The 20,964-nt window shown below is 44.0% G+C and overlaps 1 protein-coding gene across 1 annotated transcript in view; it reads right to left on the reverse strand.

Moving 5' to 3' along the window:
* Positions 1-7,190: 7,190 nt before the first annotated feature.
* Positions 7,191-20,964, reverse strand: part of LOC116957579 (uncharacterized) — a 31,367-nt gene continuing 17,593 nt past the window's right edge. Inside the window, exons 4-5 of the mRNA XM_076056715.1 lie at positions 18,076-18,157; positions 7,191-7,328 (exon numbers count right to left, since the gene is read on the reverse strand). Coding sequence (XP_075912830.1) covers positions 18,079-18,157 — 79 coding nt within the window. The 3' untranslated portion in view covers positions 7,191-7,328; positions 18,076-18,078. The remainder of the gene's footprint in view (positions 7,329-18,075; positions 18,158-20,964) is intronic.

The raw sequence follows: 20,964 nt of genomic DNA on the forward strand, positions 1-20,964 counted from the left end.
ATGCAATTGCATGAGATTATGCTAATGATAGCGATTATGATAATTAGGCCCTGCCTCGCTGACGAGGGTAGTATTCTCAATCGGGATCGTACAATTCATTGTATGAGGTTAAGCAGGTGTGCTGTAAGTATGCTAGATTTAGCTCGGCTTCGTTGTCTAGGTTCGTATTATCAATCGGTATAATACAATTATTCTCGCTTTAACATTTACTGATTATGTCTTAGTGTTTTTATATCAGGTCTCCAAATTCAAATCTCACCGCATGATACAGTTCTTATAATTAAGATTATTACGCATGAACTTAGGAAGGCACCACTCAGACACTTCTGGGTTAAGCAATTTTAATTTCTAAACAAAAACATAACACTCTAATATGCGAACTCTTTATGCTTGGAATTATCAACACAGTACTCCTGGAGATGTTCTCCTCATCGATCCATACATTTAACCCTCAATGATCACGTTTGTTAAACTGGCTAATAGAATAATTTATTAATTCCTTAGAGTAACGCGCTCATATACGGTGATAGGAAAAAGTCCTTAAAAATTCATGCAACGATAGTCATATGAAGGGCAATAAAGAAGCATGTCCCGAAGGCAAAAGTATAAGGCAATGAATTCATTGGGAAGATTATGTAATTACGAAATGTCTTGGAACAATGGTGTGCGACAGTGTGCCTGCTTCAGCAAATGCTTGTCAATTGGCTGAGGCTTCAATTAATTCGCGGGCAAGATTCTGTGATCAAAATCACGATTTCAACACAATATTCCCCCTGTGAGTGTGTAGATTCGTAACGTAGGTTTCTAAAAGTTTAGTTTCATCAATGAATTCATTGGTAATAGTTATGCAATTAAAAGAGAAAAAAAAATTACGACTAAAATACTTCGAAATGACTGTGTCCACGTAACTCAATGGGACGAAATGTTCTTCGTTATCAGCTAATAGTTGACACACTTATCACGAGTCTTCTTGTATGTGTTAATGCGTGAGTGTTGTTGATCTTCTTGCGTTAAGCAAACGCCGAGGTTGGGCATCCCTTGTATCAAATGTGTTTGTCCCCTGTGGAGCGGTGAGGGTGTGATGGTTGGGCGAGTCTTACAACGGCTTCGTTGCTTTTTCTTGCTCGGGGCGTCGGCTAAGCTGCCCGTCCGCTGGTAGATACAGGCTCTTTCCACTGCTGGAGGAGCTGCGTCGGCACATTGCTTGTCCTTGAAGATGCTCGATCGCGCTTGCCGCTGGTCCGCTGGCAGCAGCAGGCTCCTTCCACTGCTGTAGGAGCTGCGCCGCACGCGCTCCCTCCTGCCCCGTGCTCTTTGTCGATGCCCGATTGCGCGTGCAGTTCGATCGCTGGTGGCAGACACCCTTGCTCGGTGGAGCTGCTGGTGGGAGCAGGCACTCAAGGATAGAATGACTTTGAGCGATATTTCTTCTGTCAGCTCTAAACTCGTGTTCGGTGACACGTCGCTACTCGGCAAGTCTCCCCATCCCTGGTTGATTGCAGAGTCTCACCCCGGAGATTGCCGCCCTCTTGTGTCGCTCGCCGAGCTGTCCCTGGCCGAGCTGTCCCTCGTCGAGCTCCAAATTGTGTCGTGTTGCTGTTTATATCCGAACAATCTCCCCTCTGCATGTCTCTTGCGAGAGAAAAAAAAACAGATGCTTATTTTGTCATGCTCTCCCCCCGCGACCGCGCCTGATCGCCCCCCAATCTTCGCTTGGTGACCCCGGGCGGGCTGCTTTACATCAAATTGATGTTTGTTTGCACTCCCAACCCCTCTCGTGGCGTTTGCCAAGGGAGGGAACGCACCTTTCATCCGTATTTATGGCTTCCATTTGTTTGTGTCGAATTGTTGGAAGACAAAGGCGGCCAGGGAGGCTCTGATTTCATGGAATACATATTATGTGGTCTTGTGTGTTTGACCTATTTTCTTGTACTTCTAATGAGTTACCCTAGGTCTAATCTCCCGTGATAATTATTTGGTTTATGTTTAACCAAGATTTGTAATGTCATTAGATGTTACCTCCGGTATTTCAAGGGTTTTATTACTTTTTGCTCCCTGTCTGCATCCAGGGATCCGTGCTTTTTATTTTCGAGGTCCGAGATATAGCTTAGTCTGGACTTAAGTTTTTGTGATTGCAGGAACTCAGGTACTTTGGTTCTCTTGGTAAAGTCACGTAGATAGAAAGATACAATAAGAAATAATATAAGGAATACTGCAGTCTATAATGTCGACTTATTCTTATAGCCAAGCTTCAACTGTTTCCATACGAAAAAATATCAGTTATAATGTCCGTTTGCCCTGTGCTCTGTGTCCATGCCTGTGATTCTGGATATTTGTTTGTGAACTGTCCAAAGCGCCAAGCAGGTCATGGCATGCGGTCCTTTGGCAATCTGGAGATTTTGAAGATCGTCGCTAACCTCATTTGCCCCGGAGTTTATTATTTAATGGCCTTTTACGACCTCCAGATGCTTGGTGCTTGTGGAAGGTAGCGGGTTTGAGGGTGTTTTATTTTATCGATTATAAAAAATATTCTTAGCTCTTTCGGTAAAGTCACGTTGAAGGGAAACAACAAAATAACAAAATATATATAAAACAATATATTTTATCATTTTATTGTTTCCCTTCAACGTGACTTTACCGAAAGAGCTAAGAATATGAATTACTGCAGTCACGAAAGCTTTAAATCAGGGGTCGGGAACCTTTTTGACTAAGAGAGCCATGAAAGCAAAAAATTTGGAAATTTATTTCAGTGAGAGCCATATAATATATTTTTAAAGTGAATTCAACTAAATGTCAGTATAATAAGCCTCTGAATTTATTCTTTTAAATAATGTTGTTATAACACTCACCATTAATGCGACTTCTGGTGCTGCATGGATTTGCTGATGTCTTTGTAGTCGGGTTGGTACTTGGTGAGGTTAAGCTTCATGCAAGCGTTGAGGCTTTCATCCGTTAAACGTGATCGTAGGTTGTACTTGATGTTTTTAAGATGTGAGAATGACTGCTCACATGCATACGTAGATCCAAACATGGTCAATACAGCAATACTCACACGCTGCAGTGTGTGGTATGTGACAGGAAGCGCGTTCCAAGTTTTGAGAATCAGCTGGTCTTCGGGTTGGAGTTTTTTCATTTCTGTCCACATGTGCTTGCTCGCCAACTCCGCTTTCTGTCATGTGATTCTTTCCAAATCTTCATTCAGTGACTTGAACTTATTCACCCACATGTCTGAGGCCTTCAGGTCAGCCACTTCTGCTTCAAAATCTCTGACTGAGACACCAGGGATGTAATTCAGGTCGGCTGTGTTCAGTGAACACTCGTTTGGATGGGTGATGAACTTAAAAAGACGAGTGTGCTCACGAAATTCTCCAAAGCGTGCTTTGAAGGACTGTAGGAGACTGGATGTGCAGCCAGCTAGCTGGTGGAGATCAAGGTTTTGAATGGGCTCACTTGCTGTGCATGCATCTTTAAATTGGCTCAGTTTTTCAAAATGTAGTAAACGACCTGTTTCAAGATCCGTGATGAAAAGCTCCAGCTTGTTTTCAAAAGCAAATACAGCTTGTTGAAGGGATAACACTGTATTTCCAATGCCTTGCATTTTCACGTTGAGCTGGTTCAGATGTTCAGTCAGATCTACGAGATAGTAAAACTTGAGGAGCCACTCGGTGTCGGCTAGCTCAGGATGCCCGACGCCTTTCATTTCAAGGAAAGTCCGGATTTCGTTCAGGCAAGCCGCAAAACGGCTAAGCACCTTCCCTCTTGACAACCAACGCACATTGCTGTGCAATGTGCCTCCTGGTGCATTATACACCAGGAGGCACAAAGTGCCTCCTGGTGTATAATGCAATGGAAACTTAGGATGGGTCTATTTTCATGTTCACGGAGAAGCGCCACAAATCCTTTGTTTTTCCCCACCATACACGGAGCACCATCAGTACACACTGAGAGAAGTTTATCCATAGGTAGACTTTTTTCTTGAGCAAACTCCATGAAAGACTTGAATAAATCCTCACCTCTTGTGGACCCTTTTAATGGCAGAACAGCAAGACTTTCTTCGCGCAGTGTGTCACCAACAGCATATCTTGCAATCACGCTGAACTGCGACAAATGGCTCACGTCTGTTGACTCATCCAAAGCCAGAGAAAAGAACGGCGCTGCATTTATGTCCTTCACTTGCGTTTCCTCCACTTTGTTTGCCATCACGATGGTACGATCATGAACAGTTCTTGCCGACAGAGGCATGTCTTGTATCCGTTTATCTTGTCTTTGTTCGGAAGATCATCAAAAAGTTCATTGGCTACATCCAGCATGAACGTTTTAGCATACTCGCCATCTGTGAATGCTTTCCGTTCCTCACTATTGCTAAAGAACCAGCAAAGCTAGCCGAATTATAGTCACCTTGCCGGGTCCATACGCGGAGTTGCTGCTGGCTAGCTTGCACCCTGCTCAGAAGCTCTTGGCACGCTTTCTTTCTGCTGTCTCCCGCAGGGTATTTTGATGCAAAGGTAGCGTGGCGCGTGTCGAAGTGCCGCTTTACATTCGACCGTTTCAACGATGTAATTTTGTCATTGCAAATTAGACACACCGCAGAACCCGCTCTCTCCACAAAGGCGAATTCTTCGGTCCATTCGTCCTGAAATGTACGATACTCGTCGTCTTTTTTTCTTTTCGCCATCTTCTTCGTCGAAGGGTTAGCTTTGAGCTAATGACCGAGCAGACGCAGTCTCAGACTGATTCAAAAGGGGGCGTTTACCTGTTTTACCCAGCAACGGCAAACGTAGGCCAGTATCATCCAATTAAAATAATGGACAATTGCTCCTGCAGCCCTGAACAGGACATGCGCAGTGAAAAATCGATGGATGGATTAAAACAAGTGAGAATATTTTGTTTTATCTGCGAGCCATATGCAATCATCAAAAGAGCCACATCTGGCTCGCGAGCCATAGGTTCCCGACCCCTGCTTTAAATCAAAATTTATTATAAAAAATGTCAGAATTATTTTTAATATTCATTTTTGGAAAAAAGGCCTATATATACAAGTGTACATGGTGTGTGTACACCTTGTGGGTACACTGCCTGTGTGTACACTGTGTGTGGGTGGTCCGAATCAGTTGGGCGGCATTATAATTTCATCAGCTGCGCTATGCTGTGTGGAAGCTACCTGGTCTGTCGCTCCGGTTCTTCTCGGCCACAGTAATGCCCTCCCGTCAATAGGCATGTGAAACGTGGACCCCTCTAAATGGAACATCTGTGCTAGTTAAACATTCAGGCTGTCATGCCTAAACTCAGATTGAGGGAAGCCAAGTGGTCGCACATTCTCTTATTGCAGAGGTTCAAGGTTCAAATCCGAAAGGTACGCATGGCTACTCCAGTAACATTAAACAAAATATGCACCGTCTGCTTAACAGTGATGTAAAACATACTATTATCATTCAAAACGCATAGGTCATTGCATGTTGGTGTCATGGTCAATATTTGGTTAATTCCAAACATCGAAAAATTACATAATGGAGATTGCACATCAATCATCGCCCCCTACTGACAGACTCATGCCCACATGCAGGCTTGAGCAGGGTCACCTTATGACACAGAGAGGCAGCTGCCACTTGGGGGTGCTCTTTGAGTGTTTGTGATGAGATATGAAACAAACCTGAGTTGGTGAGGCGATAAACGAAGCACCGTATCAATGCAAATATGAATATAATAGTGGAATCCTTGGGAGCTTATTGGTTCTTGCTCCTGGTTATTCATCTACCCAACCCACAGGTCAACAAATATTCGCTGCTCTTCCTCTGCAGGTTGAACCCAGGAATTGAGTGTTCGACTTCACGTTCTTTTCATTCAAGGCCTGTGATAAAGGTGAATCTATTAGCGCTTCATTGTCTCACGCTTAAACATCTACCGGGTCTCCAATTTACTTTGTATTGTCTAAGAAGTCCACCCACACCTCCACTTCCACAAACTGCTGGGAGTTGCCTCGCTCTGCCTCACAGTGAGAATTCTCCTCCTGCTTCACGTTGCCTCCATCGATGTGAAGGTCCCATTTTGGAGTTGAATCATCTTCACAGTTTACCGTAACTTTTTCGCTCTTCACCATCACTTCTTCACATTTCACCTTCGCCTCTTCACATTTCACCTTGATACCTTTAAAAGTGTCCAAGCTGGGATTTACTTCTGGTTCTGGTTTCATGAGGGATGGGCTCATTGCAGCACTTTGACTTTCACAAGCTGATTTCAGACTCCACTCCTTGTGGATCTTTTGATGCTTGTGTGTCCTCTGGTGTGTTTTAAGATCTGATGACCGTGCAAACGCCATCCCGCACGGAGTGCACCTGAAGGGTTTCTCTCCCGTGTGTGTACTCTGGTGTAATACAAGAGCAGATGACTGTGCAAACGCCTTCCCACACAGAGTGCACCTGAAGGGTTTCTCTCCCGTGTGTGTTCTCTGGTGGTACTGAAGATGTGATGACTGTGCAAACGCCTTCCCGCACAGAGTGCACCTGAAGGGTTTCTCTCCCGTGTGAGTTTTCTGGTGGTTCTGAAGAACTGATGGCCATGCAAATGCCTTCTCACAGACAGTGCACTTGAAAGGTTTCTCTTTTGTGTGTGTTCTCTGGTGTTTTTTAAGATCTGATGACTGTGCAAACGCCTTTCTGCACAGAGTGCACCTGAAGGGTTTCTCTCCTGTGTGTGTTCTCTTGTGTAATACAAGAGCAGATGACTGTGCATATGCCTTCCCACACAGACTGCACCTGAAGGGTTTCTCTCCTGTGTGTGTTCTCTGGTGTAATACAAGACCAGATGAATCGGAAAACGCCTTTCCGCACAAACTGCACTTGAAGGGTTTCTCTCCCGTGTGTGTTCTCTGGTGTGTTTGAAGATGTGGTTGCTGTGCAAACGCCTTCCCGCACAGAGTGCACCTGAAGGGTTTCTCTCCTGTGTGTGTTCTCTTGTGTAATACAAGAGCAGATGACTGTGCAAATGCCTTCCCGCACAGAGTGCACCTGAAGGGTTTCTCTCCTGTGTGTGTTCTCTGGTGTAATACAAGAGCAGATGAATGTGAAAACGCCTTCTCGCACAGACTGCACTTGAAGGGTTTCTCTCCCGTGTGTGTTCTCTGGTGGTTCTGAAGAACTGATGACCGTGCAAATGCCTTGTCACACACAGTGCACTTGAAGGATTTCTCTCCTGTGTGAGTTCTCTTGTGCTGTGTCAAATGTCCAGTTTGATCCGTGCTGTATGCACACTGGTCGTATTGTTGCCTTTTTGAACCAAGCCGCGCCGAGTGCCTTTGCTCCATCAGACCAATTCTGCAGAGGAAGCGTCAGCTGCAGACAGAAAAAAAGAATATCCACACCATCTACGTCAGTATCGAGGCACAGAGGAATGCATATATACACAGTGACACATGACTTACATGTCTATACTAATTCATATGATCATATAGTGAAAAATATTCCCAAATTCATCAGATGGGCTGTTATGACAATGAGGGCAAATGGTCATAAATATGCCTGTAAGCCCAAGTACCTTCAAAATGAATGTTAACTCAAAACTCCAAGCACACAATTTCAGTTGTCTGGCTACAAAAGGAATATTTATGAAAGCTAAATTCAGCTAACATAGCAAAGGGTGTTGAAAATAATACTATTTGTATTTCGATTTAAAGCTTTCGTAACTGCAGGGATTCATCTTCTTGGTTCTTTCGGTAAAGTCACGTAGAATGGAAACAAAATAGAAAATAAAACAAAACAAAATAAAATTCTCACGACGTTTCGGCCACAATACAAGTAGCCTTCTTCAGGTGAAGAAACAGGACTGTCCAGAAGACAGCGCTCGAGTGAACACTGCCAAGAATGGACCGCGTCTTTTAAGCTGTGTGAGCAGAATTAACATATGAATTAGCATGTTACCCAGCCCCACCTCCGGAGCGGATGAGGGGGGGGGGGCGCCTGGGCACACAGAAAAAGAAAGAAGAGCCAAGGTGCGCTGCTCTGTCCTGTGTTGCGTTATAACCTGGACTACTATACAATATTATACCTTTCCAATCTAAACTACATGGTATAATATCATATCCATAGACAAATTCCACCTTTGAAATATACAATGCATTACTAAACACTACCCTATACTTTAGACTATAAAATATTACACTTGTAATATTACACTATGTCTTATTCTATCAACCCTACTGTATACCACACTGCTGTATATTCACTATACAATTACGATAATATATATTACCTTATGAAATATGTTAAACATTACAATGTTATACTATTTATTATTATACCACATGCTATAAACCATACCATTGACCGTCGTGTGAAAGGTATTAAGAGGCAGTGCCAGCGAATGGACTGCGGTCTGAAGTTCACCGTAAAATACAATCAATTAAGAGATGCCGCGACTCTAAGGTAATACCAACCGCATTTGCACTAACCTCTGCTGCTGTAACTTCTTTTAATGCCAAACGAATTCTAGCTAGAACTAGCTTAGCTCTTATCTCAGACAAAATCAGACTTACGTGCACCGAACTAGATCAGTTAGACAAGACACTTTACAAATCACACTTATCATTGACGGCCATAATGTCTGCATCGGATTGGGAACATGTAGACAATATGACTGCCTCTTCAGCTGCCACTATGTCGACCAAATGTAAGGACAATTTGATTTCCAAATTCAACTGCCTTTCCAACAAGAAATCGGACCCACACACCGAAAAGCTAGACGTTAACAAAGTCGTAATTAATCGCAGTAACAGTTCTATTTCTGATGGTCTGAAAGCCGTTTTAGCTAAAGGGCTAAACTTTGCAGTCACACCTAGACACATACCAGTTAATGATATCATTGCCCATGTCGACGTGGCACTCAAGGGCCTGGGTCACATCACTGCAGACGTAGCAAGATCTGAAATCGCTGCAACCCTCAAAAACGCTAGGATGCCACCTAGCAACATCAGCAAAGATGAACGCTTTGAATTATCTCAATTAAAAAAGAGAGATGACATTGTCGTCCTCTCAGCTGACAAGGGCAACGCCACTGTCATCATGGACAAAATAGAATATAACAACAAAATTCAGGAACTACTCAACGATGGCAGCTATACAAAAATAAGAAGAGACCCCACCAACAGCCTGGTTACTAAAACCAACAAAATCATTTCTGATTCAACAGCATTAACTGATCAAACCAAACAGTTCTCGTTGAAACCTTCTGCGGCCAGACCACCAAGATATGGCCTTCCAAAGATACATAAAGAATATATACCCCTTATTCCCATCGTCTCCACTATCAACTCCCCCACCTACAAACTGGCTCATTTTCTATCTGATATCCTGCGACCTTTTACTGGAAAAAAATACTTCTGCAGTAAACTCTACTCACCTGGTATCGACAATCAAGGGTATTTCCCTGTCCCCAGACGACCTGCTTGTCAGTTTTGATGTGGTTTCCTTATTCACCAAAGTTCCAGTACCTGACACCATCGCAATAATTGAAGACTTGGTTCATCAAGGACTGCATACTGATGTACCCCCCTCGTGAGACACTGCTTAACCAACACATACTTCACCTGGAATGGAACTTTCTACAAACTGAGGGCACCCCAATGAGCTCCCCCCTATCTCCAGTTGTAGCCAACGTGTTCATGGAAAAATTTGAAACTGACGCCATCCAGACTGCCACTCTACGCCCGACCTTATGGAGAGGTACGTGGATGACACTTTTATCATCTGGCCACATGGCCGGCCTGCTCTAGACCAATTCCTCGACCACATCAATTCCATACACCCAGCCATCAGATTTACCATGGAGGTCGAAAAAGATGGCAAGCTACCCTTTTTGAATGTCTTAAAAGGAGACCTGATGGTTCAATGAGCCACTCTGTCTATAGGAAAGCTACCCATACATATGCTTACTTAAAACCGGATTCCCACCACCATCCATCCCAGAAGAACTCCCTCATCAAGACTCTATACCATAGAGCCCAATGCATTTCCAACCAGGAACACATTGCCAGTGAACTCAAGCACATACACCAAGCTCTCCAGGCTAATGGTTACTCCAACTACACAATCCGCAAAGCCATCACTCCAGTCATGAAGGATCCTCTTGAGGAGCCATTCAAAACCATCACCTTACCCTACATTGTGGGGGTCACAAAAAAGATCTCCAAAATCCTGAATAAACACAAGATCCAGGTCCGATTCAACACAGTACATAAAATCCGTGATCTGGTTCCGCCTGTAAAAGATGTGGTTCCAGACATACAGTACCCGGGCGTTTACAAACTAAGTTGCCTGTGTGGTAGCAGCTACATTGGAGAAAACAAACGACATATCTCGGACCGCATCCGTGAACATAGCAGACTTGAAACACGGTAGGACGAACTCTTCAGCCATGGCAGATCACTGTTATAATTCAGTGGGCTCACATGACATTGACTTCTCCAAGACGGAGGTTCTCTGCAAGCCATCCGGCTACCATGAGAGATTCGTTCATGAGGCCATCCACATATACAAACACAGAGACAATTTCAACCGAGAAGATGGGCTTAGTAACCATTGGAAAGATGTTATAAACCATTTCGGTTCTTAATTGATTGTATTTGACGGTGACCTTCAGACCGCAGTCCATTCGCTGGCACTGACTCTTAATACCTTTCACACGACGGTCAATGGTATGGTTTATAGCATGTGGTATAATAATAAATAGTATAACATTGTAATGTTTCGATTTAAAGCTTTCGTGACTGCAAGGATTCATCTTCTTTGGTTCTTTCGGTAAAGTCACGTAGAATGAGAATAAAATAAAAAAATGCATAAATTCATTCTCATTCTACGTGACTTTACCGAAAGAACCAAAGAAGATTGTAATGTTTAACATAATTCATAAGGCAATATATAGTATCGTAATTGTATAGTGAATATACAGCAGTGTGGTATACAGTAGGGTTGATAGAATAAGACAGTGTAATATTACAAGTCTAATATTTTATAGTCTAAAGTAGAGGGTAATGTATAGTAACGCATTGTCTAATTCAAAGGTGGAATTTGTCTATGGATATATTATACCATGTAGTTTAGATTGGAAGGTATAATATTGTCTTATATAGTAGTCCAGTTTATAGCATAGTTATAATGCAACACAGGACAGAGCAGCGCACCTTGGCTGTTCTTCTTTCTTTTTCTGTGTGCCCCCCCCCCCTCATCCGCTCCGGAGGTGGGGCTGGGTAACATGCTAATTCATGTTAATTCCGCCCACACAGCTTAAAAGACGCGGTGCATTCTTGGCAGTGTTCACTCAAGCGCTGTTTCTGGACAGTCCTGTTTCTTCACCTGAAGAAGGCTACTTGTGTTGTGGCCGAAACGTCATGAGAATTTTATTTTATTATGTTTTATTTTTATTATTTTATTTCCATTCTACGTGACTTTACCGCAAGAACCAAGAAGACTATTTGTATTATGCAGAAATGCATAAATTCATGTTCAATCACATCTTAGATGTATTCCTTGAATGCTGGGATGAACAGGTCTAACTTCAGCTGCATGTGTGCTGTCTTAATTTCCTATTTCCATTCTTATAAAAAGTTCCAGAGGAAATCAAAAATAAACTATCGTTTTGATTTAACCTCCGTGTTCAATAGAGTTAATATACTTTACTGCAAATACAAATTTGACACTGTCACACTGGCATGGTAAAAAGGTAGTGGTGTGTTCAAAACCATGCCTAGCCACCTTCATATGCTCAGTATTAATGCTTCCCCACAATAAGTTGTCACTAATCAATCACGTTTGTTGTCGGCGATAATCAAACTCTAATTGTTAAGTTCATAATACAGTGATAACACTATGTAACACAATTTTTGTTCCTGGGTACCAAGTGTTATTTTTTAATTGTTTATGCCTAAAAATTATATAAAATGGCTATTATTCCCCACAAACTTTGCTTTTGTGACCAGGATTTTACGTGAACGAAAATAACAAATTCACCCGTTTTCTCATTGAAAATAGGTAAATTTCAAAATATCACGGTCCTGGTCACAAAAGCCAAGTTTGTGGAGAATAATAGCCATTTTTGTACCTTCGAGGCATAAGCAATTAGGAAATAACACATACTACCCAGGAACAAAATTGTTTTTGTTACATAGCGGAATAACTGCGCCACCGCTCCCCACATAAACTCTTACATACACATACATTTCACATGAATGCTATGCAAGTGTGGATCGCTTGTCAGCAGGTCATGGGAATGATCCAGGTGTCAAGGGATGACTGAGATGATTAACAGATGTACCAGCTGTGCTTCCCTCTGTCTTGCTGCATTTTAGCAGCAACACTACAGTCAGTAGAGCCTACCACACCGTCCCCCGAGCAGCACTAGGACACTGACCATGCCATGGTCCACCTGATTCCTGCATACAGGCAGAAACTAAAACTCTGTAAACCTGCTGTGAGGACATCTAAACAGTGGACCAGTGAGGCTGTGGAAAATTTGCGGGCGTGCTTAGACTGTACTGACTGGGATATGTTCACGACTGCTACCATTAGTCTGGATGAACTCACAGAGGCTGTGACGTCCTACATCAGCTTCTGTGAGGACTGCTGTATCCCAACACGTACCAGGGTGAACTTTAACAACAACAAGCCCTGGTTCTCAGCAAAGCTCAGAAGGTTGAGGTTGGAGGAGGAAGCGTTTAGGAGTGGGGATAGAGAAAGATTCAAGGAGTCGAAGAACAGGTTTAGCAAAGCGGTGAGAGAGGCTAAACGACTGTACTCAGAGAGACTAAAACACCAGTTCTCTACTAACGACTCTGCTTCTGTCTGGAGAGGGCTCAGGCAGATCACCAACTACAAGCCCAGAGCTCCCCACACCACTAACGACTCCCGCCTGGCCAACGACCTGAACGAGTTCTACTGCAGATTTGAAAGACAATTGGACTGTCCTGAACTACCCCTTCCCACCCAAGAGGCCCCATCCCCCACCCATACTACAGAGACGACTCTCTCCTTTCAGGAGGGAGAAGTTAATAGACTTTTCAAGAAGCAGAATCCACGCAAAGCAGCCGGCCCGGACTCTGTCTCTCCAGCCACCCTGAGGCACTGCGCTGACCAACTGTCTCCGGTGTTCACCAACATCTTTAACACCTCCCTGGAGACATGCCATGTACCAGCCTGTCTCAAGTCCTCGTCCACCATCATCCCTGTGCCCAAAAAGCTAAGGCCAACAGGACTAAATGATTACAGACCGGTCGCCCTTACATCTGTGGTAATGAAGTCTTTTGAGCGCCTGGTCCTGGCACACCTCAAAGCCATCACAGACCCTCTCCTGGACCCCCTTCAGTGTGCCTACAGAGCCAACAGGTCTGTGGACGACGCAGTGAACATGGCCCTCCACTTCACCCTACAGCATCTGGACGCCCCAGCATCCCACGCTAGGATCCTGTTTGTGGACTTCAGCTCTGCCTTCAACACCATCATCCCTGCCCTGCTTCAGGACAAGCTCTTCCAGCTGAACGTGCCCTACTCCACCTGCAGGTGGATCACAGACTTCCTGTCTGACAAAAAGCAGTGCGTTAAGCTGGGAACACAAGTCTCTGATTCCAGGTCCATCAGCACCGGAACTCCTCAGGGCTGCGTCCTTTCCCCACTGCTCTTCTCCCTGTATACCAACAGCTGCGCCTCCAATCATCTGTCCGTCAAACTCTTGAAGTTTGCGGATGACACCACCCTCATTGGGCTAATCTCTGGTGGGGATGAGTCTGACTATAGGTGGGAAGCTGACAACCTGGTGACCTGGTGTAGCCAGAACAACTTAGAGCTAAATGCTCTAAAGACAGTTGAGATGGTTGTGGAATTCAGGAAGAATACAGCCCCACTCACCCCCATCACCCTGTTAGACTCCCCAGTCAAAATTGTAGAGTCCTTCCGCTTCCTGGGCACTATTCTCTCCCGGGACCTCAAGTGGGAACTGAACATCAGCTCCCTCACCAAGAGAGCTCAACAGAGGATGTACTTTCTATGGCAGCTAAAGAAATTCAACCTGCCAAAGACAATGATGGTGCAATTCTATACAGCAATCATTGAATCCATCCTCACCTCCTCCATTACCGTCTGGTACGCTGCTGCCACTGCCAAGGACAAGAGCAGACTGCAGCATATCATCCACACTGCTGAGAAGGTAATTGCCTGCAATCTACCAACCCTCGAGGACCTGCACACGACAAGGACCATGAGGCGACCGAGGAAGATTATGGCCGATTCCTCCCACCCTGGACACTCTCTGTTTCAGCTACTCCCCACCGGCAGAAGGCTTCGGTCCATCAGGACCAAAACCTCACGCCATAAAAACAGTTTCTTCCCATCTGCTGCTGGCCTGTTAAACAAGGCCAAGGGCTTACACTGATTTTAACATTTTATCTACATGACACCTTGCTGATATTAACTATGTTAACCTATTTGTATTTTTTATTTTTAAATTATATCTTAAAGCTATTTTATATTCGATATTTATTCAATTTTATATACTTCAGCCCCTTGGTGTTATTTGACTTTTCACCCTTATTATAGTAAGACTTGTTTAAAACATATTTAAGATTTTAGATTCCTATATGTTGAATGTATGCACCATCCTGCCAAAGTAAATTCCGTGTCGGTGTGAACTTTCATGGCGAATAAAACCCTTTCTGATTCTGATTCTGATAGGCACCCAGCGTTCCACCCATTCATGTGAGCGTTGCTACTCCGGCCTCATTGTTGTTGCAGAGCAAATACCTCCAACTGCCCTGCAGCATATGTCACGGGCCTCTTCAACAGAAGCTGATCTTGACACTCCAGGTACCAGTCATCAGCAGGTCTGATCACCTCCACATCCTCTAATCGCTTCTCTAGCCAATGCCATGCCTGTTTAGCCCTTAGCATCTGGATTAACAGAAAATGCTTGAGCATGCTGTCTGTTAATGCGAGATTCATGACCCAACCAATGCAGCCTCGCCTGCCAAAGTCTCATTGATTATATTCTGGACTGATATTTTAGGTATCTGTAAGGTTTTAATACAATCTTGTTTGGTTCAATAGAGGGGATCATAGGCAGGCCAGCCTTAATTATAAGCCAGAACAGACGGTCCTTTAAATCTATATATACAAGGGAAATTTCTGAATGTCTCTGTTCAAAATGTTTAGCATACTTCCCGACATGCAACAAACTTGAAATTTGCCATGTCGGTACTTTCCAGACTATACACCATGCAAAAATTATAAAAATAGACTTTGATATATATATTTTTTGGGAGGGGGGGAGGGGGCGCAATAATGCACATATTTTGCACGGCAAGTGAGCTGTCACGTCACTTCTCTCATATGACCCGTATGCGGAAGTGTAACGGAGTGTGCCTGCTCATGTCACGCCTCCCCCCCAACCCTCCGCGGGCACAGTGCCATACAAATGTGTTGCAGGTCTAAGGCGTTCTTCGCGCAGCATTGCCTTATTATTTCAGTCATTTACTGCCGTACGCACCCTGAAAGTTGTGTGTCTGCAGCAAGCGCGTGTATGTGTACCTATGGATGCGCACACGTGTGTGTGGGGGGCGAAGAGGTAGTGTAATGGTTAGCGCGCTGCACTACGAACCCGGCGAACCGAGTTCGATTCCCGCTCACGGCCACCACCGGTGACGATTATTTGAACCAGTACTGGGCCTCCCCTAGGTCGACTCAGCCTTAAACGAGTAACTGGTGTGGTGTGTGAACATCGCCACTGGGGAGACAAAGGCGGTCCGGCGTGGTGAATCCAAGTCCTGGGCGAAGCCGGGTAGTAAAGCTAGTAAGTTCATATTTTGCATCCACAGAGATATTCTATATTGATATCACTCATGGAACGATGCCTGGTGGCTAGGTGACCCACGTAACCCATTTGGGCTCAGCCTGGAATGGCTACGTGGCACCGTCCTGTGTGTCCACAATCCACAGGACGAAGGGTGAGAGGCGGGTGCGATGCCAGTATGGCAGGGAGAGGGATGGTCTCAGACAGACGAGACTTTGGCGATGGACAATCACAGCTTTGCATGGAGCAAAAGTCCAGGCAGCTTCCACGCAGCGTTACACAGTCTAATGAAAGAATGCTGTTGGACAAATTTTAAGTGAGACTTTGGCTGCCAAACCAGAGCTGGTCGTGAACACATTAACCAGGCATAGAAGCTCCTTTGTAAAACTGCCTGATTACTCATGCAGAGTTGATCGAAACGTCGTGATTGTTTTTTGTTTTAATATAATTTTATTGTATTTCTACATACGTGACTTTACCGAAAAAAACAATGAGTAATTTTATGCAGTCACGAAAGCTTGAATACTTTATTATCACACTTCTACCGGGAAGTCACCGTTGTAATTATGTGTAAGATATGCCCTTTTTGAGCTGCCGTTTTGTATTTACAAGAGGTGGTCATTTTTTGAGCTGCCGTTTTGTATTTACAAGAGGTGGTCCTTTTTTGAGCTGCCGTTTTGTATGTGTAAGATGTGCGTGTTTGAGCTGCTGCTCTCGCTCTGGCCCCTCCCCCCCTCCAACCGTATTTCCTATTTAAGCTTCTGTTCATCCCTCCGCCCCCCCCCCTCTCTCTGCCTCCCTGTCCGTCTTTCCTCCCTCCTTACCTCTTGGTGGACTTGTATATGTATTTCTACCGACCGTGTACCTCGTATTTTTCATTCTATCTATGCTGGTATGTGCAATCCAAAGGTTGAACACGAAATTTAACACTCTTCTGAAATTCGTGGTCCGCCAGGAAGTGTATGTGTTGTTGGCCTGACTGGATGTGCTTCACATGTTTTTTCAGGTTTTTTGAATTCTCATCTCTCATCTTTTTGTTGTATTTACCTCCGTGATTTGTTCTTGACACCTGACGAAGATCACTTGCGTTGTGATCGAAACGTCGTGATTGTTTTTTGTTTTAATATAATTGTATTGTTTTTCTACATACGTGACTTTACCGAAAAAACCAATGAGTAATTTTATGCAGTCACGAAAGCTTTAATACTTTAACATCATTGGACCTCCTTTGCCAGTACCAAAATATAATAGGGGTTTTCCCCTTTTTTCTGGCAACAAAATTTAAACCTTTTTTTACGAGGATTCATGTCTGCATTAACCACAATACTTGCAGTCAAAATGCAAAAAAACACACCACTCTTGATAATATATGCATTGTCCTTGAATCTAATTGGTCCACACCAGATACAGCTTTCTTTAGAGCCTCGTCTCAATTGGTGCTAGACCAGATGACGCCAATAGGCGTACAGCTCAACGACAATGCACAATGGTACTGGCAAAGGAGGTCCAATGATGTAGATGCTTAACCCCGAGCCCTCAATACTTTGATAGTGCATTGTCGTTGAGTTATACGCCTTTTGGCGTCATCTGGTCTAGCACCAATTGAGACGAGGCTCTAAAGAAAGCTGTCTCTGGTGTGGACCAATCAGATTCCAGGATAATGCATATATTATCTGAGTGTGTGTTTTTTTTGCATTTTGACTGCAAGTAGTGGTTAATGCAGACATGAATCCTCGTAAAAAAAGGTTTAAATTTTGTTGCCAGAAAAAAGGGGAAAACCCCTATTATTAATATACACACATTTACAGGCTTCATTGGCAGAATTCAATTATTCTAATAAAGCCAGCAAGACATTTTCTTAATGTTTTATTACTGAGACCTGAGCTAAGCCGGGTAACTTAGTTATTACTGGAAAAATACTATACTTCCGATGAAGTTTGTGCGTGAGTGGGGAGCGGTAGTGCAACATTTAGCGTGCTGCGCTATAAACCCAGCGAGCCGATTTATATTCCCACAGAGCCAAGCCACAGCATTTGGCTGTCGCCTGATGAAGCTGGTTGTAATTACTGTCAAAACGTTATACTCAAGATTGTAAATGTTGTGGCTTGGCTCTCCAACACACCGATGTGCTGTACTAGTGACGCATGGCCACATTCTGTTCACGTGACAACCTCTTACTAATTGGCTGTGTCGGGTGGTGGTGGTGGGGTTAACGGAACATTTATTTATTAACGCGATCTAACACAAACAAACCTATTATGGCTGTATATTTTGAGTTTGCGCGTCTCTCTCTCCGTGGTCGCGTGGATTTTCCTCCGGATCCTGCGGTTTTCCCCTGCACATTTAGAGTCAACATCACCACGCGTTTAGAGTATTTGACCGACAAACATTTCCACAAGTTGATAAGCCCACTGTGTTGTGGGCAGGTCGCTTCTGAAAACAAGAGCGGTGTAGCTCAAGTGGGCTATGCCTGGTAAAATAAAAACGTAGAAATATTTAAAATAAAACAAAGTTTCAAAGTAGTGAGCCAGGTGAAGACAAATTAAACTTAAGCAGATAATTAATGCAATCAGGCGAGGGCAGGAGGCAAGGCCCTGCGCTGTAATGTTCCAACCTGGACATCGATTCCATACTCGCTGCTACTCAAGTGACATCCCTACGAGAGGGAGGAGCGAGGCTCTTCCTGGGTTCACAACAACCACAACAACAACCACAACAACAACCACCACCACCACAACAACAACAACCACCACCACGATGAAAATTTCTCACCTCGGATCTCAGTGAGCGCACGAGCAGCAGCTAAATAGTAACTCGTGACGTCATGCGGCAGCAAGTGACATGACGTCACTTGCGGGGTTCACACAATCCCCGCCCCCAACGAGCAGCAGGGTAACTGAATAGATAATTTCGATTTAAAGCTTTCGTGACTGCAATGATTCATCTTCTTTGGTTCTTTCGGTAAAGTCACGTAGAATGAGAATAAAATAATAAATTGATAAAATAACACAATAATATTCTCACGACGTTTCGGCCACAACACAAGCGGCCTTCATCAGGTGAAGGGGGCGAGACTGTCTGGTAGGACAGCGCTGGAGTGAGAGAGCCACGTTCAGATCACGGCTTTTAAGCTGTGTGAGAGGAACAAAGAGCCTTGACGAAGGAATTAGCATAAAATTTAGCATTGAAATGGCTGAATGATTAGCTTGTGACTGGTCACAGAAATAGCTATGTTAAAAGTTAAAGCATACACATCCGCAGAGGCACCCATTTTTAAAAGGAATTAGCATAGAATTTAGCATTGAAATAGCTAAGTTAAGGCATACACATCCGCAGAGGCACCCCTTGGCAATGGGATTAGCATAGAATTTAGCATTGAAATGGCTGAGTGATTCGCTTGTAACTGCTACAGAAATAGTTACGTTGAAGTCAGAGCATACACATTCACCGAGGCACTTAGTACAAATCAAACAGGAGAATTTAGCATTGAAATAACTAGGCGAATTTAGCATTGAAATAACTGGGTGATTTGCTAGTGACTGGTCACAGAAATGACTACACATCTGAGCTATTCACAGTAATATATAGTGAACCAATAAAAACTAAAATATAAATTACCTTCATGTTATCAATAAACTCTATATTCTCCAATCAGCTAAGCTACCAACCATAAGTCGTTATATATCACAATGCTATATGGCGAAAAAATGGGTGGATTCTTACCCTCAAATTTCCGTACCACGGATAGCTACGGGCCCCGTTCAGACGGACGAGTTCGTCCATGGTCGGAACAGAGGAGGGGGAGAGAGACAGCTGCGAAGCCCTAGTATACTCCATGTTGTAAACCATACCATTAACCGTGGTGTGAGAGGTATTAAGAGGCAATGCTGGCGAAAGAGCTGCGGTCTGAAGGTCATCGTAAAATTACAATTAATTAAGAACAGAAATGATTTAACACATCTTTCCAGTGGTTACTAAGCCTGAATCCATCTTCTCGGTTGAAATTGTCTCTGTGCTTGTATATGTGAATGGCCTCATGAACGAATCTCTCATGGTAGCCAGTTGGTTTGCAAAGAACCTCCGTCTTGGAGAAGTCAATGTCATGTGAGCCCACTGAATTGTAACAGTGATCTGCCACGGCAGAGGAGTTCGTCTTACCGTGTTTCAAGTCTGCTTTATGTTCGCGGATGCGGTCCGAGATATGTCTTTTGGTTTCTTCAATGTAGCTACTACCACAGAGGCACTTTAGTTTGTAAACGCCCGGGTACTGTATGTCTGGAAGAGCATCTTTTACAGATGGAACTAAATCACGGATTTTGTGTACTGTGTTGAATCGGACCTGGATCTTGTGTTTATTCAGGATTTTGGAGATCTTTTTAGTGACCCCTGCAATGTAGGGTAAGGTGATGGTTTTGAGTGGCTCCACAAGAGGATCCTTCTTCATGACTGGAGTGATGGCTTTGCGGATTGTGTAGTCGGAGTAGCCATTAGCCCTGAGAGCCTGGTGTACGTGCTTGAGTTCACTGGTAATGTGTTCCTGGTCGGAAATGCATTGGGCTCTATGGTATAGAGTCTTGATGAGGCAGTTCTTCTGGGATGGATGGTGGTGGGAATCCGGTTTCAAGTAAGCATCTGTATGGGTAGCTTTCCTGTAGACAGAGTGGCTCATTGAACCATCATGTCTCCTTTTAATTAAGACATCCAGAAAGGGTAGTTTGCCATCTTTTTCGACCTCCATGGTAAATCTGATGGCTGGGTGTATGGAATTGATGTGGTCGCGGAATTGGTCTAGAGCAGGCTGGCCATGTGGCCAGATGACAAAGGTGTCATCAACGTACCTCTTCCATAAGGTCAGGCGTAGAGTGGCAGTCTGGATGGCGTCAGTTTCAAATTTTTCCATGAATACGTTGGCTACAACCGGAGATAGGGGGGAGCCCATTGGGGTGCCCTCAGTTTGTTTGTAGAAAGTTCCATTCCAGGTGAAGTATGTGTTGGTTAAGCAATGTCTCACCAGGGGGGGTACATCAGTATGCAGTCCTTGATGAACCAGGTCTTCAATGATAGCGATGGTGTCAGGTACCGGGACTTTGGTGAACAAGGACACCACATCAAAACTGACAAGCAGGTCGTTTGGGGACAGGG

This window comes from Petromyzon marinus, chromosome 77 (assembly GCF_048934315.1).
Source record: "Petromyzon marinus isolate PM22_M1 ecotype Great Lakes invasive population chromosome 77, UKy_Petmar_22M1.pri1.0, whole genome shotgun sequence".
In the NCBI taxonomy this organism is placed as follows: domain Eukaryota; kingdom Metazoa; phylum Chordata; class Hyperoartia; order Petromyzontiformes; family Petromyzontidae; genus Petromyzon; species Petromyzon marinus.